The 27495-nt window shown below is 56.3% G+C and overlaps 1 protein-coding gene across 3 annotated transcripts in view; it reads right to left on the bottom strand.

Moving 5' to 3' along the window:
* The window catches only part of CACNA1A (calcium voltage-gated channel subunit alpha1 A), a 219146-nt gene that overhangs the window by 25743 nt on the left and 165908 nt on the right, over positions 1–27495 (bottom strand). For 2 of the 3 annotated variants that reach the window (XM_039252246.1, XM_039252247.1), the window contains exons 25-31: positions 19844–19943; positions 17335–17495; positions 15241–15378; positions 13543–13744; positions 12271–12435; positions 9460–9570; positions 5412–5495 (exon numbers count right to left, since the gene is read on the bottom strand). In XM_039252246.1, coding sequence (XP_039108177.1) covers positions 5412–5495; positions 9460–9570; positions 12271–12435; positions 13543–13744; positions 15241–15378; positions 17335–17495; positions 19844–19943 — 961 coding nt within the window. Of the gene's footprint in view, positions 1–2419; positions 2426–5411; positions 5496–9459; positions 9571–12270; positions 12436–13542; positions 13745–15240; positions 15379–17334; positions 17496–19843; positions 19944–27495 lie in introns of all 3 variants that reach the window. The other variant, XM_039252248.1, reaches the window with a different exon arrangement.

Below are 27495 nucleotides of genomic sequence, written 5' to 3'. Positions count from 1 at the left end.
GGGCCCAACCACCGTGAGAATGTCCCAGGGGACTCGAATAAGCTCCCAAACCCAGCTCACTCAGCTGAGAGTCACCCCCTGTGCCCAACTGACCTGACTCCCAGCCCTGCCTGGCCACCCAGCTCTACCTGGGGACGGGGCCGATGGCCCGGGTGTCACCAGCCCCTCCCGGCCAACCCCAGAGTACAAGCCATCCCTTCACTGGGCGGGTCATAACATGTGAACTCTGTCCATCATGCAGAAGCAGGCGGGCCCTGGAGCAGCCTCGGGGCCTGGGGGCAGAGCCGGGGAGGGGGAAAGCCTGCCACCATGCGGGAGAAGCAAGGCGGCTTCGCAGGGAGCCGCGTGCAGAGAGCATGCTGGCCTTCTTGGAGCTGAGGGAGGAGACACATGGGGGAGGTAGGGGGGTGGAGATGAGAGAGGTCCAGGTGACTGGGTAGGGGAAGGGGACTCATCTGCCCTCGTCCACCCTCCGTCTCTTCTGGGTTCTGCCTCGAGTCCTTCAAGTGCTCGCAGAACTGGCGACTGCCTCTTCCTGGCTCCCACCTTTCCACCCCGAAGCCCAGAAGGAGCAGCTGTGCTGTCCTTCAAGCCTGCCCTGTGCCTCCTGGTTCAAGGGCGGTGGGGTGGGATGCAGGCCCCGAAGGCTTGTGGTGCTCAGGGACGCAAGAGCTCAGAAGGACATGGGAGCCAGCCACCTGAGGGCTCCGGGGATAATCCTGCCCCTGGCCGACCCCACCTGAGCGGACTTGGCCTCTGGCCTCCAGGCCCCATAACCACTCGCCTCCCTGACTTCCTCCAGGGTGCTCTTAAAGGCACCTCAAGCCCGCCACCATTGTGCTCTACGCCTGTCCTCTCCCCCCAGCATGTTCCTTCTGGCATTCCCTAAACTCTGTCCCCAAGTTCAAGCCAGACTCAGAGCTCTCCAGGCACCTTTCTCCTTCAGCCCAGACCCAATCCATCCCCAGGTCCCGGAGGAGCCCCTGCACAGATGGCCAGTCCCCTCTCGCTGGGATTCCTGGTGCCCCTCTCTGGCCCCCAGCCCCCCCCGCCCCCCAGCCCCCAGCCACTGCCTTATAGCCTCGGCCATCCTGTCTACTCACACTTCTGACACTGCCCCTGCTCTAAATGCTCCCAAGCTTCTACTAGGCCCCAGGGGCTTATCGCCTTCTGCCCTCTTCACTGTTCCTGGGTCAGCCTTCCTTCGCTCTCTCTGCTCCAGCCACACTCCCTCAACTTGCAGACCCTGACCCCTGCGTGATTCCTCTTGACACAGGGCCTTTGCACGTACTGTTCTGGGGCTCAAATGCACTTCCCTCCACTCTTGTGTCTTGTTAACACTGCTCATTCTTTAGCTCATAACCCAGTTATACCTTTAGGTGGGTCTGAGTGCCTATCTGACCGATGCCCGGCCTCCCCACTTCGACTTTATGTGAGGGGGTGGCAGTGAGGGTGTCCACTCCAGTCCCCCCTCCACTTGGGGCACCGCATTTGTGTTCATTCAACGTTTGCTGCATGGCTACACGTGGCACTGGCAGGAGTCCTTCAGAGGGGCTCAGAGATGGTGGGCGCGAGGCGGAGGCAGGTGGAATGTACCAGAGTGAGAAGTGAGCAAGGAGCCGAGTAAGTGAGATGGTGTATGCTGTGGCATGGGCATGCGTGTGCAGGCTGGGTGGGTGTGACAGGGAGGGACAGGTGTGCATATGTGTGTGTGTGTGCGTGTGTGCGCACAGGAGAGGCGAGGGAGGAAGAACACAAGAAGAGAGAGAGGGAGAGAGAGTGTGCGTGCGGGAAAGGGGCGAGGGCACACATGTGCCGTGACCATGTGTATGGAGGGCACGTGAGCATGTGAAGGCCAGGGCTCCGGGAGAGGGTCTGGTCTGGCCAGGCGGAGTCCGGGCCCTTCTGTTCCGCGTTTCCCTTGTCTGAGAGTCTTTGTGTGCTGCCCAGCCCTCAGACCTCCTCCTTGGGCTTGGAGATTTACGTCTCTGGCCAGTCACACCCATGGGCCTGGAGTTTCCTGCTGATCAGGGGACAGGAGCAGTGACTGGGTGTCCTGGGGGCTCTGAGTGTAGGGACGCGTGGGGTGGGAGACCCAGCCGGCTGGTTAGTCCTACGGGAAGTGCCCCAGAGGGCAAAACCACCCTTTTCTTTGCAAAAGACGAAAACCAACCCAGATAGAAAAGCCTAATTCAGAACCCAATAAAAACGAGAGAGAGAGAGAGAGAGAGAGGCTGCAGAAATGAGGAGGGAGGGGGTGGGTGGGAAGACAGACAGACAGGGTAGGGGTGCCGGGAAGGGGGATGCATCAGGCAACCCAAGTCCAGAAAGCCCAGGGCGGGACGTGCAGTGCTGATACGGGAAAATGCGTTCACAGTTAATGTAAGGCATTTAGACTTCAGAAAGAAGTAAGACCAACCGGATTCTAGATGCAGATGTTGAAGATGGAGGGGGAGCGGGCGGGCGGGGGGCAGTTGGGGAGGCGAGTTCAGCGGTTTTTTAGGTTGATTTGTAACCAGTGCCAAAACACCAATGGGTTTCGGTTCCCGGGCGGGGAGTGGGGGTGGTGGGTTGGGAGATAGTCATTGGTGTATGAACACACAGACCACGTCATGGATGAACAAATGAATTTCATAGTGCATTTTGATTGGATGAGTTTTTCAGACGGCGTTGTGCCAATATACAGTTTAAAGAGCAGGCATGAAAAGAGACAAGACAAGAAACAGTCATTAACCATCGCACGCAGGGCAAACCCACGTCACCCGGCCACTTGGGGGCGGCAGCTGAGGCCCAGGGGGCCTCGAGCTCTTCCCCCTCCCCCACAGCCCTGGGGATTGGCTCCCCCTGCCTCAGCCTGGCGGGGTTCTGGCCTGAACCTACCTGGGAGGCAGAAGAGGGGCGGCTGTGGGCTCCTTGCCCCGCAGGGCAGGCCTCCCTCAGCCCAGGTGGGGAGATGACCTCCTAAAAGGGTCCACGCACCCACCCTCTGCCTTCCCCTCCAAATGATTCTAAATCCGGGCCCCGGGGGATGCAGCGGGGGAGGTGACGGGCAAACCCAAGTACTGGGCCCATTACACTCACGGTAATGACAGCAACAGCAGTAGCAATAAGACTAACCACCGCCATTTGTGAACGATCTATTTCCTGGCAGGTTTTGTGCCAAACCCTTCACGTGGATCGCTCCCACTCGTTAAAGGCGGCTGGGTCCCCGCCTAGAACGCCAGCCCCGTGGGGGCACGCGTTCTTGTCTGGTTTTGCTTTGTTCACGGGCACCTACGACAATGCCCGGCACACAGCAGGCGCTCAGTGAGTGCCCACTGAATGCATGCATGAAGGCGAAGCTTGCAAGGATCCGATGAGGTTAATTACAACAGTTAGGGTGGAGGGGGTGGAAGCTGGCAAAGTCAAAGAGCCCGTGGGGAGGGCTGCTCAATCTACTCCAAGGGCCCTGGTGCCCACCCGCAGGGGTGGTGGGGGTCCCGCCCTACGGATCTCTCACTACTGGCGACTGGAAGTTTCAACCAGCTCCTCCACGTGCTCTGTGGGGCCACCTTTCCAACCTCTCGTACTGGCTCAAAGCTGTCTTGTGCTCAGCTGGGCAGCGAGATACATTTTGACTCCCAGCTGGAGCTCTGGATCTCATAGAGACCGAGGCTCTGGCCCTGTCAGTGCAGAGGGGCCAGGCAGGGGACACCCAATGGGGACAGCCCCCCTGACCTCTCGAGAGGAAGCTGTTAGGCATGGGATGAAGGGAAGGGAGAATTTCTGGCTCAGGGGAACTCATGGCTAAGAGGGGTGGCCCGGATACCACTCGGGAGAGGGGTGTTGGGAGACATTATCAGAGAACGGCCTCCCCTTCTGTGTAGCTCATTAGTCCCATCAGCTGTCCAGGGTGGGAGAATGGGCCAATCGATCCTTTTTTGCTGGGGACTTTAATGGGGCCACCCCAGGGGCCACCAGTGAGCTCTCAGGAGTTACCAGGTCTAGGTGCGTGACCTTGGGCAGGCCCCTCACTTCCCCGGGGCACTGGGCATCAGCTTCCTCATCTGTGAAATGGGGCAACACCCCCTTCCTGGGGCCACATGGCAACCAGGTCTATTCTCCCCTTTTCTCTGCTTGTTCTGAGCACCTTCCCCAGCCCCCACTCTCTGGCCTCCTGGCTCCCTTCTGGCTACAGGCATGGCCAATGGGAGGCACTGGCAGGAGATGGAGGGTGGGGGGAGACAGGCTTGGGTATTTTTCCCCCAATGCCCTGAGCCTGCTTTGGTCTTCCTCTTGGGCAGAGGCTCTGTCCCCCCAGGGTCCCCCGGGTCCACAGCTCCTGCCAGGCAGGCGTCCCCTCCCCATGCCAGCTCAGATTTCCTCTCTGCTTCAGCACCTGGCAGGTGACAGCTCCTCATGGTGGCCAGGGGAGAGGGGGTGCTGCACTTGGCCATCCTGCTCTGCCCGCCTCCCCTCCCCTCCGTGAGTGGTCTCTGCTGTCCAATCCCTTCAGTTAAACCCTCCAAAAAGAATTCTTTTATCTGCTGAGCCCCTGCCCTGTACCACGAGCTAATCCACGTGAATCGCTTGGTACCGTGCCTGCCATGCAACTTAGTGTGTCGTTCTGGTCGGCCATTATTTTTATTGCTATTTAGATGAGGCTGATATCCTTTCCCACCCTTAGCTTCGACAGTCTGCTCTTTTGCTCCCCCTGTGAGGATTTCCTATCCTCCCCACCAGTTTCCCGACAGCTCCCAGGCCTGGGCTTACTGGAAAATGGCCGAAGAGGGTATCTGAGATGGGAGCTTTGGGGCCTTGAGTCTTTCAGATGAGGGGGAAGGATGATGTGGCCTGTGGGGCCACCACAGAGAGGTCCAGGGACCTCCCCCCCAAGCTGCAAGCCTCCCAAGCTTGGGGACGGAAGTGAGTGGAAATCCTAGGGACCTTCTCGAGGCCCTGAGAGTGGTGTCCCCTGTTGGCCCTGGGGCCACGGCTCCCTCCTCAACCTCCCTCCATGAACCAGAAGGTTCACGGAACCAGAAGTTCAAACACAACGGACTTAAAGCTGGTTGGGTCTCCACCACTGTGTGGGGTCTGGGGGCAGGGCTCAGCCTTGGGGATCCTTTAATTGTCTCAATGCATTCATCCATGTTATTTATTCATTGGTCACCGGCCAAGATGCAGGGAAGTTCGCGCTGCAGTGCTGGCCCCATAGCGGTGGCCTTAGGCTCCCCCGTCTCCCCGAGCTGTCCTCCTGAGGGGCTGCCCTTGCCCCTGGGGTCCCCACCTCTCCCTCTTTGGTCACGGTCAAGTGCTGGCCTAAGTCAGCTGTGGCTTTTGGGACTGCTGCTTCTGGAAGATTCCCTCCCCTCCACCCATTCTCCACCCAGCCAGGAGTTACCCAGAGAGAAGCTGGCGGGAAAACTTACCCCAAATTCAGTCACGAGGATGTCGGTGATGCTGCCCAGAACAGTCACAAAGTCGAAGATGTTCCAGGCATCGCGAAAATAATTCTAGAATGGGGACCCACAAGACAGAGATGCCAACGCAGGGCTCCATGCCTGGCTGCCACGGCCGGCCCCGGGGTGTGGTGGGGCACGGCTGCTGATGCCCGAGTGCCCGCCACACTCCTGGTCATTCAGATGGCACAGTGCTGCTGTATGGGGCGCTTAGTGTCATCTGCTCTGCGCCCTCCTCCCTGGGACCCCTATGACGTTCCTGGCCCCAGAGGGTGCCTCCAAGGCCCGATTTCTCTCTGCTGGAGAGAGAAGGCTATCCTTCGGCCTTGCCTGTCTCTCTGGGGCTCCCTGAGACCCCAGAAGCTTTGTATATGATGTCACTGGGATCCTCACGTCAACCCTCAGAGCAAAGGATTATTACCCATTTCACACGAGGCGACTGAGGCTCGGAGTGCGATGCGGCTCACCCATCTGGGATGAGCCTCACGGAGGGGAAGAGTCAGGACCGAACTCAGTTCGAGCCCAGGGTTTGGGTTCAAGGCCGCCCCTGTTACAGCACGCTCGCCAAGACAGGGGACTGTGGGTTCGAGTCTCAGCTGTGGTAGCATCCTGCTGTATGGGCCGTGGGCCAGTGACTTAACCTCTCTGTTCTTCCACTTCCTAATCTGAAGAAGGGGAATGGTAACGGGGGACAAAGGCCTTCGGGACACACGCCAGCCTGGATCTCCCGGCCCCCCTGTGGTTAGATGGGGCCGCCCATGTCTAGTCACAGCCAATAGGTTTTGCGCAGAGGCAGTGTGAGTCACCTCCTGGCCAGTACAGGACTCACCAGAGCCCTTTTAACCTTGAGCTTGGTGACCATCAGTGTTCCAGGTGGAGGGTGCTCTGTGGGCCTGGGTCCCCATGTAACTATGAAGCAGAGAGTCTCCCCCCCTTCCCGCTGAATGCTAACAAAACCTTTGCTGACGGAAGTGACCGACATGCGGTGGGGGGAGGGGGGAGGTTGTGTTACTGCACCTCGGCCTGACCTATTCTGACTGACATCCCTGGGCTGGGTGCTGGCTCAACTGGGTCACACAGGCAAAGCACCTTGCTGTTGAAATACTGAAATATTCCCCACTGTTTGATCTCACGCCGAGCAGCACCTCTGCCTAAATCCAAGGGTCTGGTTCAAACAGAGAGCCCTCGCCTCCAAGCTGAGTGGGACCTTCCCAGCGTCCTCACAAAGCAGAGGCCAGCTTGGGGCTCTCAGGTCCCCTTCTGAGGGGTCGGTACTTCCCCTGAGCGTCTGACCCTGAGGTAGCCCTTCTGCCTCACCGAGAAGGACCCAGGCTTTGGAGCTGTGCGTTCCAGGATCAAACTCTTTTCAGCATTTACGAGTTCAAGGTCCTGAGTTGGGACTGATTGGGCTTTAGCGCCCTCTTCTGGAAGACGGAGGTATAACAACAATCAGATAATGAGCGGGAGTGTAGGGGTGGAGTTTGGTTATATATACAGCAGGTGCTCAAAGAATGGATGCTGTTTCGTAATCATCTAAAAGGAATTCCCGTTTCACTGGCACTTTTGGGATTTTAGCAGATGCTGCTGGGGCCCTGCCCAGATCCCCTCATATTTCACCTGCACACCTTCAGTTGCTCTGCCCAGGGTCTTCCTCTGGTTGCAAATGAAATGGCTCTCCTGGGAGCCGACTTTGACTATAACTGATGGGCCCTAGAGGCTAAAGACCCCAGCTCTCTCCTTCCTTCAGGTAGAAACTCTGAAGCATGTGCTCTCTGCTGCCCCCTGTTGGTCCTCTGGGGAACTGTGCCCCTTTTGCTCCCAGTGGGAACTGACTGCATAACACATCTTATACGGCTGCCTTCTGGGTCCTGCCTCACTCGTCCCCGCCACGCCGAGTTCCCTGGGCTCCCAGTTAAATTCCTTGCACTCAGTCCTTACCTCAGGCTGTGCTTCTGGGGGAATCCAAACGAAGGCAACTTTCTAGACATCTGGCCATGGGCCTTACGCCCCAGACTACAGGGTTCATCCCCCCACCCAACCCCACTGCCTAAATTGCACATGGCGAACTTGAGGCTTCATCAAGTTCTGCCTGCCTTCACGCAAGCCCCTGTGGGACTGTCAGGGGTCAGGGGGATGGAGCCCTAAACCACTTTATTAACCAGAAGATCGATCAGGGATACAAAGTTCGCACAGCCCAGCTGTGTCTGAACCTATTGCTGCTGGGAGGCTGGGTGCACACGACTCCTGCTTTGTAAATGTGGGAACAGGAGACAAAGGCCATGTGCCTCGCTTGAGGCCGTGCAGCTACAAAGGGGCTGGGGCAGGATTTGCACCCGGATCCCCCCCCCCCCCCCGCCGCCGTCTGTGACCCATCCTGGTGGCATCCCCAGGACCGAAATGCTGAGTCAGTGTCAATGCCCTGGGCTGCCTCCCTGGCCTGCCTGGTGTTTAACACACAGTGTATCTTGGACTCCCCTTGGGGTATTCATTAAAAATACAGATTCAGGGGCTCCCACCTGACTGAGTGGATCTGAACTTGTGGGGTTGGCTCTGGGGCATCAGTCCATTTTAAGAAATGTCCCCAAGTGCTCCTGATGGGTAACGGGGTTGCTGCCGCTTGGGAGGAGAAAGGTGGGGCAATGAGCCCCAGGGTGGCCCTTCCTAGCATCGAGGGGTGCTCACTCCACGCCAGGCCTTGCCCTTGGCCTCCAGATGCACTTCAGCTGCACGGGGGTTTGCAAAGAGAACAAGCCCTCGTGATGGAGATGGAAGGTGACACAGCCCGGATGCGACTGGAATCAAGGTCCCCCCGGTGCCAAAGCTGACACCCTTTGCCCCCTCGGGACTCCAGCCTCCACCCCGCTGAGACCCTGGCAAGGCCATGGACCATTCTCCTCAGAGAGGTGGGCTAGGTGGGTGGCTGAGAGGGAAGCAACTTGTTTTAAGTCTGAGCTCGGCCACTCACAGGGGACCTTCTAGAAGGTTCCATTACACAACCGTCACACAACCCATCAGTTCAGGCCTTTGCTTTTTTTTGGTGGGGGGGCGGTGAACCTCCTTTGGCCTCCTGGGAAGACCTTCTCAGAGAAAACTCTGTAAATGCATAAAATAAAATACCCAGGACTGCAAGGGTGCCTGTTATATTGAAATGAAAGTATCAAAAAATATTTTTAAATGATGATCCAATGATGAATGCCCTTCATTAACGCATGAACTCATTTCCAGTGGTAGGTGGACAGTCACTGGCATTCGAAGCAAAACCAAACCCCCAAATTTGGAGGGTACCTGTCGCCTCCATCAGGCGCTACAGAGAGATCTGATTTGTATCGGGGACATAGGCAGCGCTGGTCACCCGGCCGGCCAGGTTAATGTCAGTTAGCGGCTTGCGAATAATACAGGTGTGGTTTGCTCATATCTATTTTCATAGCCCCCTCCGCCCCTCTCCCTGCACCCACAGATCACTGGTCTTCAGGTTAAGACCTCTTGCCCTAGTAGGAGATGAAGACAAGCTAGGGGGCCACGAACGGCATTTAAAACAGAAAAGCTACGCCCTCAGCGGAAGTGACAGCGTCACAGCACGGGGCCCACGACAAGAGCAGAAACGGGATTGGGGAAAATTTCGTGTCAGCTGGGTCTACCGGCGAGGCTGCTGGGGGCTGCTGCGTCCTTTGCAAAACGTACGCCTTACTGTGGATTGTGGTTAGAACGGCTGGGACGGCGCGGACTTGGCCTGTCTGGATCACCGTTTCCTTAAACTGGGTGGTAATCGCTCCTTCCCCCTCCCCCGCTTTGGGTCCCGCTGAGGAAGGACGGCACGCGCATGCGCCTGGCGCGCAGGCACGGTCCGGAGGGCCGGGTCTCACCCTCGTTACGTGGCAAGCGCAAGAATGAATGACTAGGGTCCGTGGGCACTGGAGGGATGCCCGGGCCGCCGCGGGGGGTGGGGAGGCCATCGCCCAGCACCCAGTGCCCGCCCCCCACCCCCCAATCCAGGCTCCAGCCCCAAGGTCGTGCTTACCAGAATCCCAAAGGCCATGACTTTCAGCAGACATTCCAGAGAGAAGAGGGAGGTGAAGACGATGTTGAATACCCTCAGGGCGTTTTCGTAAGCAACCGAGGCCCCGTAGAACTGGAGTAGAGAGGAGGAAGGATGGTGGGGTCAGTGGGGTCAGCGGGCAGGGGGGAGCTGGGGAGGCAGCTTTGGGACTGTCCTGTCCTGGGGGCAGGCAAGACAGGGACACCGGGCTTTCTACGGGCGACCGATGCCCCCTGCAAGCTGGTCAGGGGCTGGGCTAATCTTTTCACATCCCGACAAGCTTGAGTCCTGCCTTAGCATCCCAGGCCCCAGGACTGCTGCTTGATGCGGCTCCTTTTAAGTTTATTTATTTTGAGAGAGAGAGAGAGAAAGAGCACAAGAACAGGGGAGGGGCAGAGAGAAAGCGAGGGAGACAGAGAATCCCAAGCAGCAGGCTCTGCACTGTTAGCGCAGAGACTGATGCGGGGCTCGAACCCATGAACCGTGAGATCATGACGTGAGCTGAAACTAAGAGTTGGACGCTTAGCCCACTGAGCCACCGAGGCGCCCCCTTCTTCTAATCCTTACCCATGCACCCCCATGAGACTGCCCTCCAGAACACTTCCAGCATCCCCAAAAGGTTCCTTGCACCCCTTGCCCAGTAACCTGCCCCAGAGGTAACCGCTGTTCTGATTCCTTATGAAATCTTATTGTCCAGACTACTTAATCAGATTCAGGTTTACCACCTTCAGCCTGGAGGACCGGGTTACAGGAGATGTGGCACGTGGAGAAGTCACAATACCCCACGAGGAGACCAACGCACCCACAGGTGGACAGTTTTCTTTCAACTCATCTGGTTTCCTCAAAAAGTCAACAGCACGAGGGAAAGAAATGGATGACCGAGATTTGAAAGAAAACAACCAGGGGCGCCTGGGGGGCTCAGTGGGTTAAGCGTCCAACTTCAGCTCAGGTCACGGTCTCATGGTTTGTGGGTTTGAGCCCTGCATCGGGCTCTGTGCTGATAGCTCAGAGTCTGGAGCCTGCTTCACATTCTGTGTCTCCCTCTCTCTCTGCCCCTCCCCTGTATACATGCGTGCACTCTCTCTCTCTCTCTCTCAAAATAAATAATCATTTAAAAAATTGATGAAATATCCAGAATAGGTAATTCCACAGAGACAGAAAGCGGATTGGCGGTTGCTGGAGGCTGGGGGAGGTCAGTGGCTGCTCACGGGGACAGGGTCTCCTTCTCCTTCTGATGAAATGTTATGGAAGTAGGGGGAGGTAATGGCTGCACAGGGTGGTGAAAGTACTAAGCTGTCCCCGCACTGCATGCTTTGAAATGGTTAATATTTTTTAAGTAGGCTCCATGCTCGATACAGATCCCCAGCTTGGGGCTTTAACTCAACTCTGAGTTGAGATCAAGAGTCAGACGGTTTAACCGACGGAGCCCCCCAGGCGCCCTTGAACTGGTGATTTTTATATTATGTGAATTTCACCTCAACAACAACAACAAAAAACAAAAAACAAATAGATGAAGCAAACATAGAGCGTGTTCCGAATGGGCACCTCGGGCTGCTGGAGACCCGGTGATCTGGGGGGACCCGCCACCCCAGGGATGCTGGTTAGAATTTCAGAATCCTGACCCCGCCCCGGATCTGCTGAAGCAGAATCTGCGCTTTCCCAAGATCCCCAGATGATCCGTGAACACACTGCAGTTTGAGAAGCGCTGTGCTGTCCTATTCTTTTCTGCTTGTTCGAAACCATGCGGGATCATCACAATGAAAAGATAAAAGAACCCACTCAGAGAGAAGCGTTTCAAGCAAAAATAGGCACTTGCTTTCTCGCCAATTCAAAAATTAGCAGCTTAAGTACTGAGCGTTTCCGAAGTGTGGGGACTCGAGCTAATGTCTTCGCCTGAACTTCCTCGTGCGATCCTCACCCCCACCCGAGGACGGGAGGAAGGTTCTGTTATCATCATTCGCATTTCATCCACGGGGAAACTGACACCTGAGAGTCGCCAGCCCCCAAAATTAAATGCTGAATTAAATAGCGGAGCTAGGCTTAAATCCTGCCCTTTGGTCTTCAAACCACAGGGTGAAAGGTTCTGACTTTTTTTTTTTAAATGTTTTTTATTTATTTCTAGGAGAGAGAGAGACAGCGTGAGCAGGGGAGGGTCAGAGAGAGAGAGAGTCACAGACTGAAACAGGCTCCAGGCTCTGAGTTGGCAGTCAGCACAGAGCCCAACGCGGGGCACGAACCGCGAGATCATGACCTGAGCGAAAGTCGGACGCTTAACCGACTAAGCCACCCAGGAGCCCCAAGGTTCTGACTTTTCACCCTGAAGAAGCTCTGTGGGCCCGAGGGTTGCAAGGTCCTTACCTGCCCCTCCTTTCTCATTTCACCCATCGAACATTTATCCAGGGCCTCCTGCTCCCTCCTAGCCAGGGATTTGCTTGCGGAACCCCAGGAATTCAGGGGTGAGCGGGACTTGCCTGGCCCCCGTTGGAGCCCAGAGGCTGGTTGGGGGACTTCTGGACAACCCAACAGTGATATTATAACACGTGAGACAGCCGATAGGGTGCTTGCAAAGAGCGGTGCCTCGTGCAATGATGGGAGGTGAGGGAGGGCTTCCTGGAGGAAGGCGCCTGCAGGCGAAGCCAGGAGCTGGCCAGGCGAGTGGTGGGAACCGTGTGTCAGGCAGAGGGAACAGCAGAGCACAGGGAGTGGCCGGTCTGGGAAACGTGCGGTGGGCGTGGCACCGCGTTGCTGGAGGAGGGCGGGCATGGGGGGGCTCACGCGGTGCTGGCGGCTCACCTTCATCATGAGCACGATGGTGTTGAGGGCGATCATGGCCATGATGGTGTACTCGAAAGGCGGGGACACCACGAACTGCCACATGCGGTACTGGAAGCTCTGTTTGTTCTGCGGCATGTGTCGCGTCAGTGGCTTGGCGCTGATGGCGAAGTCGATGCAGGCCCGCTGCGGGAGGGAGGCTGGCGGCGTGAGGGCCGGGCAGCAGAGGGGTGCCTGGGCGCCGCGCACCCTCCCTCTAACTGGCCACAGCCCCCAGGCACACCCACTCGAGTCTGTGCCTCCCCGCCCCGAATTCCTCACTCCTGTAAGCTCTTTCCCACGACCCCTTCTGTCAACACCTAAGGTGCCTCAAGAAGTCGCCATCTGCCGAACCTCACGCTGGTACGGCCCCCGTGACCCCCCGAATCCGCTAAGCCAACGTGGGAAGTGGGTACCGTTAGTAACTCTACTTTGCAGGCGAGCCAAACAAGCTCAGAGGGGTTAAGCCATTTGCCTGAGGCAGCACAGCTGCTAAGGGGGCCGGACTCGAACTTAAACCAAAGTCTGACACTGAGTCTAACCATTTTTTCCTACTGAATTCTTTGCTTCTTTTCCTCCTCTTTGAGGGAGGGAGGGATAATGGCTATTTAGGGTTCGGGGCCCACAGAGCAGAGGAAGGATGCATTCCAGGTCCTCCAGCCAGCTTGGACAGTTCTAGAAGAGCCAGGGGCCACATCTGTACTCTCGGGAGGGCTGGATTTTCATTCATAAATATTCACCATGCTGCCCTCGGGGAGATTACACTCCCCCACTGCACAGACACCAGACATCGATGTGTGACTTGCTCTGGCTCAGTGGACAGAAGTGTCACTTCCAGGCACAGACACCCCCCCCCCACCAAATTGCACACTGGTTTGCCACTGTCTCTTCTTGATCTGAAGTGCCTGAGGGAGCAGCCAGAATAAAGGAAAAATGTGGACCAGGGCCTCCCAGACATGTGGTGTTGGATGAGGAATCAACCCTTTTGTGGATCTCTGGCACTGAGATTCTGGATGTGCTTGTTACTGCGGTATAACCTCATCCAGACTGACTGATACATACACCTTCTTTAGGTGTGTTTTCCCCTGGGAACCCCACGAAGGGCCGCCCTACAGACTGAATGCTGCTTGGAGAATGAATGGTGCCGTGCCCTCCCCAGATGCCCCCAGGAGCGGCTTTCTGGGCGGGCGCGTGCGCATGTACGGTGGGGGTGTCGTCAGTTTTTAAAGGAAGGATGCAATTGGGAAGCGGCACCTCGTTTTTCTCCAGGCTGTATTCCTCCATCATCTTGTCCCCCTGTTCCTGGAAGGTGATGATGATCAAGGCCACGAAGATATTGACGAAGAAGAAGGGGAACACCACGAAGTAGACGACGTAGAAGATGGACATCTCCATGCGGTACCCGGGGCTGGGGCCCTGGTTCTCGAAGGTGGCGTCCACGGAGTGCTTGAGGACCCTGGGGGGCAGAGAGCGGGGCGGGGGGAGGGGGAAAGTGGGACAGGCAACAGGGATGGAGGGAAATATTAAAAGAAAACAGCACAAAGATGGAAGTCGTCATCATTTTCTGACGCCAATTACTGTGGTTACTTTACGAAGCCAGGAGAGTTTCCACCCCCTCTGTCTGGGAGGAGTTTTGACAGCAGCGTCCTGCGGGCTATCAGTGGCCAGAAATGATTTTACTTATGCTCTTGGCAACCCTCTCAGGGAGGTTATTACTGACCCCGTTCTGCACATGATGAAACTGAGGCTGAGCCATTTAAAGGGACTTCTCGAAGTCCACCCACTAAGGCCGGGCCAAGTTGAGATGGGAAACCAGGCTGGTGGTGATGGAAGGGAGTGTGTATGGGGGTCATGGTGGCACACACATAAGTGTGTGTGTGGGGGAGCATTTAAGCATCGGTGGTGGTGCTGAGAAGGTGTAGTGGGGACGAACATGAGAGTGTACATCTGCATAGCTACTCTGAACAGTTGCATAGGTTGTGCACTGCTCAAGGGCTCTGTGTCTAAGGAGACACGACAGATCTGTGTATTTCCAGTGACAACTTTTTGGCAGGTGGCCATAAAGTACCTTATTTGAACAAAATCATTAAGTATATTCCGACAATTTTTCTGACAGATGGAAGTGAAGTCTGTTGAGGAAGGGCTGTCTAAAAAATTTGCTCAGAGGTGCCGCGTGGGCTAGCACTGCCCCCCGTGCATGGGTGCTGGGTGTGGGTGTGGGTGAGTGGAAAGGCATGTGAGGGGTGGTGTGCATCCTGAGAGAGGGAAGGAGGGAGGGAGGGAATGAGGGTCCCCAGGACACACGCTGGAATCAGGTGGCATCTCTGAGTCCCTGCGAGGAGGCTAGGGTGCGGAGAGGGAGGCACCTGCCGTGGGCACAAATTAAGGCGGTGCCAAACCCCTCAGCTGTTGAGAGAAATAGTATTTTACCACAATATTAAAAAAAAATCACAGCGAGTTCCCCCCCACCCCCATAAACCTCCCTACAAACCCCGTGGTGAAAAAGGTATCCAAATTTTAAGTAAAGACAGGTGGGGCTCTGGACTTGCACACTTCAGCCTCACCCCCGCCCTGACCGGCTCTGTCTGGGTGAGGAACGGTCCTGGGGTCAAGGGGACTTGGAAAATGTCACATCCGGGCTGTGTCCTTGATCTGTGCTCAGCAGCACAGAAAGGGTTAAGAGGATGTGGCTGCCTGTGTCCCCAGAGCCTTTCTGCAAATGGGAACTAGCACGGGGGGGGGGGGAGGGGGACGGACACCCCCCCCCAAGTCCTGCAGGCTGCTGCTCTGGGACAGCCCTGGATGCACCTTGCAGGGATCCCACCTTGGGAAGCCAGGAGCAAACCCCTCCTCGTCTAGACCTTCCCGTCCCTGCTCCCTGGGCCCCCTGCCCGCCCCCCACCCCCGCCCCTGCCCCGACTCCTCCGTGGGGCGGTCCGGCGGGCCACGTACTGTGGCCAGCCTTCTCCTGTGGACACGGTGAAGAGGGTCAGCAGGGCCCACAGCACGTTGTCGTAATGGAACTCATACTTCTTCCACTGTCTGTCCCGGGCCTTCACCTCATTCTTCTCATACAGGAGGTACTTGCCGCTGCCGCGGAAAAGGGGGGCTGTTAGCGGACGCAGGAGGGGACCCTCGTCTTTGGTGGTCGGAGATGGGAGGACGAGGGGCCCCCCTGCCAGCCCACACGGCATCCCTCAGCCCAGGAAGTGCCCGCCCTGCTCCGTCCCGTGTGTGGCTCTCTGATGCTGGAATCCTCAGACGCGGCCAGGGCCCTGCTCCCAGTGGGAGGGCGGACTCAGGACCCAGTGCTCACTTCCAACGTGAAAACTTCCAGTCCTGCGGGTGAGAGCCTCAGGTTTGGGGGACTGAGAGCAGGGAGAGAGACAGGAATTTTTCTGGGTCCATCAGGCCCCAGGGGGCGGGGGTTGCTCCTTTTCAAGGACCAGGGACACAAGGCTTAGCCTCAGACATGTGGCCGAGAGTGTGGGTCCTTCCAATGGCAGGAAAACAGCCACCAAGCTAACAACAGGCTGCCATCTCCTGCGTTGTAACATTTTACACAGCAACAGCGTGTGTTGGGCACTTAGCAATGTCCACCACAAGGGGGCGCCCGGGTGGCTGAGTCGGTTAAGCCTCCGACTTCAGCTAAGGTCACCAACTCGAGGTTTGTGAGTTTGAGCCCTGAGTCAGGCTCTGTGCTGTCAACTGTCAACGCAGAGCCCGCTTCAGATCCTCGGTCTCCCTCTCTCTCAATTCTTCCTCTACCCACCCCCCTCTGTCTCGAAAAAATAAACATAAAAAATTTTTAAAAATTTCCATTCTGAGGATGACCCAAAGATGCGGGGGACTTCAGGTCCACAAGTTCTCATCCACAACTTCAAAGTCTAGAAAATTCTGAAAGCCAGATATTTTTCTTTTAACTCGGAGACTGACATGTTACGGCTTGCAGACCAAATGTGCACTTGTTTCTGCACAGCCCACAAACGAGGCATGGTTTTCTACGTTTTTCAAGTGGTCGAGAACAAAAGAGTGCGTTCTTGACAAATGAAACTTACGCAGACATTCAAGTTTTCGTTTCTAGAAATAAAATTTTAGCAGGAGCTGGCTGGCTCAGACAGATGAGCATGTGACTCTTGATCTCGGGGTTGTGAGTTCACGTCCCGTGATGGGTTTAGAGATTATTAAAAACAAAAGAAAAATATAGAAATAAAATTTTATTGGAACATTTGTTTATGTGTTGTCTGGCTGCTCTGTGCCATTTTTAAGTGTTTATCTTTTTGGGGGGGGCAGAGAGAGAGGGAGACACAGAATCCGAAGCAGGCTCCAGCCTCTGAGCTGTCAGCACAGAGCCGGACGCGGGGCTCGAACCTGTAAACCGCGAGATCATGACCTGAGCCCAAGTTGTACGCTTAACGGGCTGAGCCCCCCAGGCGCCCCCGGCTGCCCTGTGTCATGACGGCAGCAGAGACCACAGACCCCAAAAGGCAAACGTGCGTGCTCTCTGGTCCATGGCAGAGTTTGTCCATCTCTGATCTAATTCGTTTGGCCACCAAACCTGCCCCATTTGGACATGAATCTCTTCATACTTGTTATTTGCCCCATTTGGGGCAGCCAGTCACGTGTTTCCCAGAAAAAAAAAAAAAAGAAAGAAAGGCTTGATCACAGGGATGCCGGAGACCCAGGTGAGGGTGTCACGTCCCATGCGGGGCACGTATCACACCATCTTTCTAAAACAACTGCAAGCTGTTCTGAATTTTGAAACACATCTGGCTGTAGAGGTTTGCAAACGAGGGGACATGGACGTGTGTCAACGTCCCCCAGGCCACCCCAAGCCGACGGCTGGCGAGTTACGCAGGCGGCTTGCGGCGCGTCCCACCCACAGCCACGCGGGGCAACGCCCACGCCCTTCTTCCTGCTCGGGACCCCGGGGGGCTGCACCCGCCTCGCTTCCGGAGCCCCACACTCCGCGGCTTCCAAGCCCGGCGGCGGTGCTTCGGGCCCCCCGCCCGCCCCATGGGGACACCGAGGACGGCGGAGACCCACCGGCAGTCTTTCTCAAACTCCTTGGACTCGTCGGTGCAGTGGAAGAACTTGCCCTTGAACAGCTGCACGGCCACCACGGCGAAGATGAACATGAACAGCATGTAGACGATGAGGATGTTGAAGACGTTCTTGAGGGAGTTCACGACGCAGTCGAACACGGCCTGGGGGGCGGAGTGGACACAGCGCTTGAGGGGCAGGGGGCCTGGCCGGGCGACCGCCTCCTGCAGCCCACGCCCGGCTCGCAGACCCTTGAGCCACGCGGTTAAGGCCACGCGGTTCTCTCTGGGAGGCAAGTGCTGGGGCCGCGCTCGATCTTGGGTTTCCATGCATCTCCCCGCCCAGGTTTCCGCTCCCGGGTAACGGGGCCGCTTCTCTGAGCCCAACATGAGCTCACAGCTCTGCAGGGCAGGAGGAACGACCCTCAACAGAGAAGGAATTTCCAGTTACTTCTGTGTCCCTGCTTCCCTGGGGGCCGCTTTTTCCCACCTGGAGGTGCGCGCTCCTTCCCTTTTGAACGCTGACCAGCAGGGGGCGCTCTGACCTCGAGAACCAACCTCACGTGCCCAGGAGATTCTGCCCTGGGTGCCACGGAGTCCTCCCACCGCCTTCCGAAGAAGGCAGGGGTCGGGGCCTGGAATGTCTCCCACCCGGTTCTGCTTCTAACCGCAGCGGGTCCTCACCACGAGTGGACCGGGGTCCCCGAACTTACTGGAACTACAGGCTAGCTCTGCCGGCCTTCCCCAGGGGAGAGAGTGCATAGCTTTCACGGGGGCTTTTATTTATTTTTATCTAATTCAATTAATTAATTAATTAATATTTGAGAAAGAGAGAGAACGCGTGGGTGGGGGAGGGGCAGAGAGAGAGGGAGACACAGACTTCGAAGCAGGCTCCAGGCTCTGAGCTGTCAGCACAGAGCCCGGCGTGGGGCTTGAACCCACGAACTGTGAGATCATGACCTGAGCCCAAGTCGGACGCTTAACCGATTGAGCCACCCAGGGGCCCCTCATGGGAGCTTTCAAAAGGGCCCCTGACCCAGAAAAGGGGAAGAACAGCAGAACTGAATACTGCTGGGCTTCCCCGCATTTCGATGCAAGCTTTCGTGCCCACAGGGCAGCCACATATCGGCTAGTGACAGTGCCTAGTGACAGTGCCGAAGTCCTGGTGACATGACAGCCGGCATTTCTCTAGGGCCTGCAGGAGCTGAGCAGTAAACAGAGCTGACTCGCATGGTCCACACTTCGTCACTTTCCACTTTTCAATCCTTCTAAGGGAGCTAGGAATTCTTGCTTAGTTGCTACTGTTAACACCTAACTGATACTTTTCCTCTTTAACCCATGTTCAAAGTCTTTTTCAGGCAATCTTTTTGGCTAGATTTTAAGTTTATTTATTTTGAGAGTGAGAGAGGGTGCGTGCGAGAGCAGGGCAGGGGCAGAGAGAGGGAGAGGGAAAGAATCCCAAGCAGGCTCCTCGCCGTCAGCGCAGAGCCTGACGCGGGGCTCAATCTCATGAACCGTGAGATCGTGTGTGACCTGAGCTGAGATCAAAGAGTCGGATGCTTTTTTTTTTTTTTTTTTTTTTTAAATGTTTTATTTATTTCTAGGAGAGAGAGAGAGAGACAGCGTGAGCAGGGGAGGGTCAGAGAGAGAGGGAGTCACAGACTGAAACAGGCTCCAGGCTCTGAGCTGGCAGTCAGCGCAGAGCCCGACGCGGGGCTCGAACCCACGAACCGCGAGATCATGACCCGAGCGAAAGTCGGACGCTTTACCAACTACGCCACCCGGGCGCCCCTCAAAGAGTCGGATGCTTAACCGACTGAGCCACCCAGGCGCCCCTCTTAGGCTAGATTTAAATAACAGTATCTTATCTTTTGGGAACATATTTAGTTTTATCTTCTACTACCATCGGGTTCTTTCTGCTTTTCCAGCTTGAGAACCTTGACGTAGAATTTCTTTTTACAATACGTTCACTTAAATTAAAAAAAAAAAAAAGTGATGCATGAAATGAACATTAAGAGGTAATACAGGCGGCCCTCAGGGGAAGCACCGATGGAAAAGAGGTGTTTGCATGACCGCGTTTCATTTCCTTTTCTTTTCTCCTGAATCACAAACTCTGGGAAATGCTGGCTCACGCTGTTTTGGAACAGGAGACACACGAACCTAGAGCTGGTGGGTGAAATGTCAAAAGCTATGTGGGACCGGAAACCTAGTTTCTTGCTTCCCACATCAGGGTCGTGCCCTACGATATCCATACGATGTCTTCACGGCAATTAGGAAAAGGGATCCTGACCTCAAGGCATTTCATCTAGTGGAAAATTGTCATAATACACAGATTCTGTTCAGTCAACTCACTTTACTGCCATCTGCTGGAGGGTTGTAGTAATAACTCTATCCACCTATGACGGATGTGATGTTATTCAGCACCCCTTTCAGTGTAGCGTCCTTGAGCAGTGCACAACCTGCCCAACTGTACATGGCAACCCTGACAGGCCTCCCGCACGCCCCAATCTCACCTTGAGCTTTGGCAATCGCTTGATGGTTTTAAGAGGTCGTAGCACCCGGAGGACTCGGAGGGATTTAATGGTGTTGATGTCCTTTCCTTTGCTATTGCCACTGTGGAGGGATGTTGGGGTGCGGAGAGGGCGAAAAGAGGGAGCAGAAGTCAGTCTGGGTGGCGGGGTGGGGCCCACAACTCCATGTGACCCCGCCCTCTCAGGCCCAGGAGTCTTGGGGGAAAGGCAGACAGCACCCCTGCTGTGTTTGGGCTCAAGAGGTAGGTCAGCAGGTGGCCTTCTGTGGTTTTGGCCTCAGGATTTGTTAAGGGCCCCCCAGCACTTGGCTGGGGCCTGCGTAACTGCTGGGGGTGGTCGTGCTGGTTGAAAATGGGATTCCCTGCCTCCTCTCCCAACAGGATTCAAGAAATACTTAAAGGGGCCGTCCCCTGATATTCCCTGAGCCCACACGAGCGAGCACAGAGCACCAGGACATCAGTTGCTGATGGGGAGCCTCTGCTGGGTCTCCGCCTCACTCCTCTGGAGTTGCTTAGCCCATCTTTTCTAGAGAGCCGCGCAGAGGTGCAGTCCAGGGCCTAGCGGACCCAAGCCTCAGCCCTGCAGCCCCCACAGACGCCATGACACCCGTAGCCAAGAGGGAGTCAGGTCTCCCAAGAGAAGGGCACTGGGTGCGGCCATCAAAGGCTTGTGGCTAACAGAACTCCCCCCCCACCTGGCCGCCCCAGCCAGAAACCCGTCACGTTCAGTTTCCCGTTCTCCATCCCCAATGGGTTACCCTCCTAACCTCTCCATCACCGTCCCTGGCCCCCCGCCACATCTTATCTGGACTCCCATTACCCAGCTCCCCTCCCCCCCGCCCACTCCTTGTCTCCTTCTGCTTCCATCTTTTCTGCACACAGCGGTCAAAGCCAACGACCGTTGTCACACTCCTCAGAATCCTTCTGGAGCAATCTGAACCCCCAGAACTGCAAACTTCTGGCACGGCATTCAAGGCTCTTCGAAATCTAGCCCCACTTACCTTCTTCCTTTGCATTCCCATCGACCGCTGTGCACCCCAAGCCCCAGCCCCACTCTTTGCCTCTGCTGGTTTTTGCACATACTGTCCTTGCTAGCAGTGCCCTTCTGCCTCCCGTCCACTCACAGGCCTGTGCAGCCCCCCAGGCCAAGGTAAGAGCCCCCTTAATCTGACAGCTTCCCCTGACTGCCTGTGGTTCTCCCGGACCCTGGTGTCCAAACCATCTTCGGCCTCTGGCTTTCGATAGAGAACCTCTCATAGGCTTAAACCGGGATCTGATCTGTTCTGTTGTGGGTTCATTTTCTCTTTGATCTTAGTTTTCATCCTGGCTTCTGCCACGTGCCTGGTGTGGTCTCCCAGGCCATGCATGAATGGATCCAGATCAGGGTCTTTTGAGGGTCCCCTGGCAAACATCTCCCCAAAGACCCCTCGTGGGCCATGCATGAAGCTCTCCCAGAGACCCCCACCATGGTGTGTCTGGGTATCTGGGCACAAAAACCTCCTCCCCCACGCTTTTTTGTTTTTAAGCTCTCTTTTCTCTCATTTTTCAGGGACTAAAGTGGGGGAAGTGGGCTGTATCGTGCGGGGCGCGGATTCAGCCTGGACACGTCTTTCCCTTTTGAAAGCCAAAGCCGTTATCTCAAGGCTGTGCCCCTGAGGAAGGAGACGCGCAGCAAGAGAGTCGCTGAGATCACTTGAAGCAGAGCAGGGGCACAGTTAAATAACTGGATCGTATGGGGAAACGGCTACTTCTTCTTCAAGCATCTTTCAGGCCTTTTGCTTTGGTGAGAGCGGAAGTCTCCAAGATGCACTAAAATGTCAAGCAAGGGGGCACCGGGGTGGAAGAGGAACCAGCTAGAATCTTGAAGGGCTGGATGCGTGACGTTTGGAAATGGGCCTCCCACGGGCACATCCCCTCCTGGGAAGGTGACTCCCCGGCGGCCGCGGGGCCCTCTCTCCCAGGAGGCGCTGTGCCCTCTGGCCAGGCTGAGACACAATCTTGTGTTTACTGAGGCACCGAGGCGTGCGCCTGGCAGCTCGGGTCCTGAGCATGCAGGAGCGGCTCGATCAAGGCGTTCTCCCAGAAAACCACCTGCTCTTTGAACCGCTTGCCTGAGGGTGTGGATGTTCTTTGGAAGGCTGCTCCCTCCTCTCAGAGCCCACGTCCCGGCTGGTGGGCCTGTCCCCCCTTCTCCCATCCCGGGGTCCGGGCACGATTTCTCCTCCGGTAACCACCTCACCGCGCTTGTCTGCCTGGCTGCAGTCAGACCCGGGGGAGCTCCCCGTCCCTCCTCTGCCGAGACCTGGACTGATGGTGAGTCATGATGGGAGGCGGAGGCCATGAACCCTGGGGCTCTGATCACTGCAAACAACCGGACAGCAGCAAGGACACAGGCCACGGAAACAGGCCCAGCAACAACATGGCCGCACCAGAGCACGGAGAACGAGAGACAAAATGAGAGAGAGAGAGAGAGAGAGAGGACTTTACCGTGTACTGCTCCTGGTGAGGTGGCGCCGGTGGGAGAGACAGATCGTAAGTGGCCTCAGAAGAGAGAACACAGAAGACACACATACACACACGCGCACCTGAGTGCCCCCTGCCCCGCCCGGGCGCTGGGGGCGGGGCAGCCTCAGGCTCGCGGCTCTGGCCGATGTCCATCATTCTGCCTGCAAGTCCCCGTTTGGTCCCCTGCGCTCGGCAGGCTCCCGGCACCGCCCAGCAGCACCAAGAAAGCCAAATTTCCAAGTAGCCGGACAGCCAGAAAGTCGTCAGTTACCAAAGGCGAACTGGCCCCTGAAGGTCACTGCCAAGAGCTGGAGAAAGCTCCGGAGGTTCTGGGAGGGTTTAGGACTTGGGGATTTGGGGGCACCAGGGTTTGAATCCCAGCTCTGCCTCGAATTTCCGTCCTCGTCTAGAAAGCAGCTGATGCTTGATGCACAGCAGCTACGGCCGTGACTGTACCCCCGAAGCTACGAAGGAGACCGAGGTCGGTCAGTGTCGAGTCCCGGTTTGGGCTGCATCCACAGAGGTGGCTCTCAGGAGCCCCGGGGACCCGCGAGGCTGGACGAAGCTGTCAGCACCTGGCAAGGACCTCTGCACAGCTCAGCTTGGGAGTCAGGCTCGGCCTCATCAGGACTCACTGACCACGGCTGGAGGGCAAGGCCAGGGAAACCCGACTGCCGTCAGTGGATAGAAGCCTTGCCGTCAGGCAGGTGCGGTCCAGAACTTCCCACCCGCTGCCCCTTTTGAAGTTAGCGATACTTCTAAAACCAGAACGGTTTGAATGCTTCCGGACATTCCCAACAGGCTCTTCCTCCCCAGCTTTACCTTTTGAGTTTATCTCAGGGGTGCTCAAAGCTCAGTCCATCTAGGAATCATTGCACACATAGAATCACGTCCATTCTCCCCGGTGAATTACTGACAGGTCTTTCAGTGACAGTGATTTCCGCCTGTCTTTCTGCCTAAAGTCTATGATTTTTGCTGACTTTGGGTGTAATATGTGAGTCTTCTGACTGCCACCATGCCTGTGGGAAGGTGGCCCCATTACATCCGCTTTCCGGATGAGGAAGCTGAGGCCCAGAGAGGGAGAGTGACTTGCCCAAAGTCACACAGCTAGGAAATGGCAGACTGAGATTCAAACCCCGGTTTGTGTATCTTGGGCTCAAGTCTTCTTTCCATTTTATTCACGCGCAACACAGAGAATGCGTTCAGGGCAGGGGCTGTTTGGAGGATGGGATTAAAAAAAGGTGGCGGCCTGAGGGCTCCTTCTTCGGCTTCCTGGCAGTTTGGCTCCTGGGCATGCAGGAGTGGCTTGATCAAGGCGCGCTGCCAGCTGTGTTGGCCTGCCCTGGGGGAGGAGGGGCAGCACCAGATGGACTCTTGGCAGTGCGGGCAGGATCATGATCCACCAGCTGCTAAGCGTCAGCTGGCCGCCCCGATGCACGGGCGCAGAGCATGATGCCACGCGTGACGGCTCGTGAAATGGTGTGTTAATGGTGGTCGTGCAAACATGGCACACACAGTCAGTATAAGGAGCAGGACACACACACACACACACGGATCTGGGTGAGGTGCGGGAGGGGTGGAAACTGTCGGCAGAGCTGCCACACGTCCCTTGGACGCCCATATGGATAGTTTCCCTGCATCCGAGACGGAGCCGCCATCACGGTGCCGAGGCAGAACCCTCGCCTCAACCCCCGAAGGCCGGAGCAGCACGATTCCTTACAGCAACGAAGGGAGCAGGCTTGTGTCGCCTTCCCGTGACTTTGCAGGACCCCAGGCCGGCTGAGGCGTCATGGCGGCGGCATCCCTGAATCTGACCGTCAAGCCCCCCGCTTAGCGATCCTGCCACACTCGCTCCCCGTCCCGACCCCGCTGGGCCTCCACGTTCTCATCTGCAGGGCGGGGATCACAGGACAACATCCCACAGGAGGCTGTGGGGAGGGGCTACCTCTGTGCCAGTGGGGACCGTTATCACCAAGTCAGCTGTTTTCTATTTTATGGGGAAACTGAGGCAGAGAGCAGGCTGAGGGACTCACACATTGAGGACAAACCAGACAGACCCGCAGGAACCTCTTTCTAAAGCAATGAGACTGATCTGACGCCTATGGGCTCTCAGCCTTGTCCACGAGGAAGGCACAGGGCAGGTAAGTTGAGCTAAGGACCAGAGAGGAAGGAAGCAGAGGACTCTGGGGTCGGGCACTGAGGCTGAGACCCCCAGAGAACCCCTCCCCCACTCCTGCCACTGTTGACATCCACGTAGTAACAAGGGAAGACAATAAGCGACGTCCTTACAGGGACAGAGACGTTCTCAGGCACAAGAGGCCAGAAACCCGCAGCCCGGAGGAGGGTTCTGAAACGTTTCCGGGGAGAAAGGCAGCAGCTTGGGGGCTCCCTCTCTGGCTTTTTGGCGGATTAGCCCCAGACATGCAGGAGTGGCTTGATCAAGGCGTCTGGCCAGTTGTGCCAGGCTGGGAGTCTTTGCACAGCAAGGCAGGGGGTGTGTGGCTGGGGGGCAGCCGAGGGCCCACCTCTCCCATCCCTGTGGCCACCACAGAAGGGTGCTCCCGTCACTACCAGCTTTTCCAAAACCCCAGGGGAGCTGCTGACGCTGGTCAGGATGCCCTGGGCGAAATCTCACAACCCACCCCCAGCTCCTGTGAGATCTGTGAGCCCATCGAGGCTCATCAGATGCCCTTAAATCCCAGTCTGGACCTTTTCCTCACACAGGAATTTTTAAAAAGCACAAAAAACTAAACATTCAAAACAGGGATCTTTCAAGGTCACGGGCTGGCTGGCTTTATGCCTGTAGCCGCTTCCCAGAAGCAGCTGAGAAGAGTCACCTACGCTCGTGCTGCCCAATCTGTGAGCTGGAGGCTCGTTTCAAACGCGCCCTCGGATAGCTACATACTTGAGATGAGAATTCAGAACAAAACTCGGCTCCTTCTAGCAAAGTCCTCTGCAACACACAGACTCATTCCGCTGATGGGTTTTTGGGTGGAAAAATAATTTTGATTTTGCAGCCTGTCTGCCTGGAGCAGAGCTTTGGGGACCCCAGAGGTGGCATAGTGTAACCTACCCGCTCATTACGGCACAAGTCCCGTGGCTGGAGGCCCCCAGTCTTCTGGAGGCTCCTCCTTTCCCCAAGCTGTGGGGTCAAACTGGGGGGTGGAGGCGGGGCAGGATGACAGCGTGGGGTCCCTCAGCATGTCGGCTCTGACAGGTCTGGGAGGGGGAAGCGCCGAGGCGAAGGGCGAGTGGACTTGCGTCAGCTCACACCCAGTGGGGGCCACGGGGGGCGAACTTCACCGCCCAGGGCGTGGCTGGCACAGGGGTGGCTGTGTGGGGGGGCCCCCAGATCTGCCCCTGCCCCCGTCACCTCCTGGGCCCTAGGAAACTTGGGGGCTGCTGGAAAGACCCCATCCTGGAGTGCGTGCGGAAGTATGGAGGAGGTGTCCGCCCAAACGTGCCCTTCCTGGTCACAGCAAACACTGCTGCGCAGGGCAGGTGGGGGCGGGGTCTCCTGCCACCCGAGCGCGTGGCAAAGCGCCCGCCTTCTCCAGGCCACACAGGCTGCGTGGATGGTCAGGCCCACATCACCGAAAGATAAGGGCCAGGGTCAGGAGAGGGAGGGTGGGAGGGAGCGAGGGAGGGAGAGAGAGAGAAGGAGAGAGAGAGAGAGGAGACTCACACATCACACATGCTGAGTGGGCTGGGTGGGCAGAGAGACACAGAGACACAGAAAGCGATCAACAGAAAAGAGAAAGTTGGTGGGGGGGGCGAAGGGGGAAAAGGAGGGAGGCGCACAGAAGGAGGGAGGGAGGGACACAGAAGGAGGAAGAGCCCGAGAGGCGAGTCAGAGGGAAGGGGGACAACGGAAGAGAAAGAAACAGGGCAGGGGATCTGAGACAGAAATTCAGACAGACGGGGGTGGAGACACATGGAGGTTATTTCTACCAGGGACAGACTCATTCTAGCCTCAGGGAGGAAGACGTTTGGCTCTTCAGAGTTGAAATTTTCTCAGGACCTAGTATGGAGCCTGCCAGTGACCTGGTAGAAGTCGCTCAAATAGCTGATGCAGCGGGGGTGGGGTGGGTGGGTGGGGAGGGGGTGCGGGGGGTGCGGGGGAGAGGGGTGTCTTCATTACCTTCTCATATATGCTTTATGCATCTTTATTTCTAATGCATCTTTTTTAAAAAGTGTATTTATTTTTGAGAAACAGAGCACGAGTGGGGGAGGGGCAGAGAGAGGGGGAGACCCAGAATCCGAGGCAGGCTCCAGGCTCTGAGCTGTCAGCACAGAGCCCGATGCGGGGCTCGAACCCATAAACTGTGAGATTGTGACCTGAGCCAAAGTCAGACACTTAACCTACTGAGCCACCCAGGTGTCCCTAAAAAAAATTTTTTTTTTTTTAAAGAAACTGGTGCTATCTTGATAAGAAACAAATCGTATCTTGTTTGTACTTTACATTTCTCCAAATTCCAAGGAGGCTGAATTTTCTTCATTTTTATTAGTTGACAGCATTCTGTAAAATTTCTGTTTACGTCCCTTCCCTTATCTACTGAGTTTCGTGTTTCTTAGTGATTTGCAATTGCCTTTTATATGTGAAGGCCATCAATTCCCTCTTATTTGTGGCCACTTTTCTCCTCTAATTCACTGTGCAGTTTACTTATTTTTTAAAACTGTAGAACATTTTAATAACATAGCCAAACTTTTGATTTTTTAAAAAAATCTCTTCCATTACTCTTTAAATACTCAGTCATTTAAAAAAAGGAGAAAGGGATGAGGGGTGGAGGGAGTGAGGAAGAAGGAGAGAGAAAGGAGACAAGGTGGCAAACGAGCAAACATAGAAAGAGGAAAAGAGAGAAGAAGGAAAGGGGAAAAGGAGTTGGGAGGGAAGTCTGGCCAGAGGCAGAAATACAGTCAGCCCCTGACCTCCTCCTCCGTCTCCACCGGCTTGGAGGCATCCAGAAAACCCTGGAGCTTTCCGAGTTGTTCTGACACAACTTGACCGCGTGGTGTCCCCAGGCAAGCGTCTGAGAGTGGCCCACTTTAGTCCTTATTTGGAAACGAGCCACAGCTCTGGCCTCCTGACAAACCGAATCGTCACTGTTTGGCTGGGGGGGGGGGGGGGGC

This window comes from Hyaena hyaena, unplaced genomic scaffold (assembly GCF_003009895.1).
Source record: "Hyaena hyaena isolate Hyena2069 unplaced genomic scaffold, ASM300989v1 scaffold_414, whole genome shotgun sequence".
NCBI lineage: Eukaryota > Metazoa > Chordata > Mammalia > Carnivora > Hyaenidae > Hyaena > Hyaena hyaena.
This window is presented reverse-complemented; position numbering and strand designations above follow the sequence as displayed.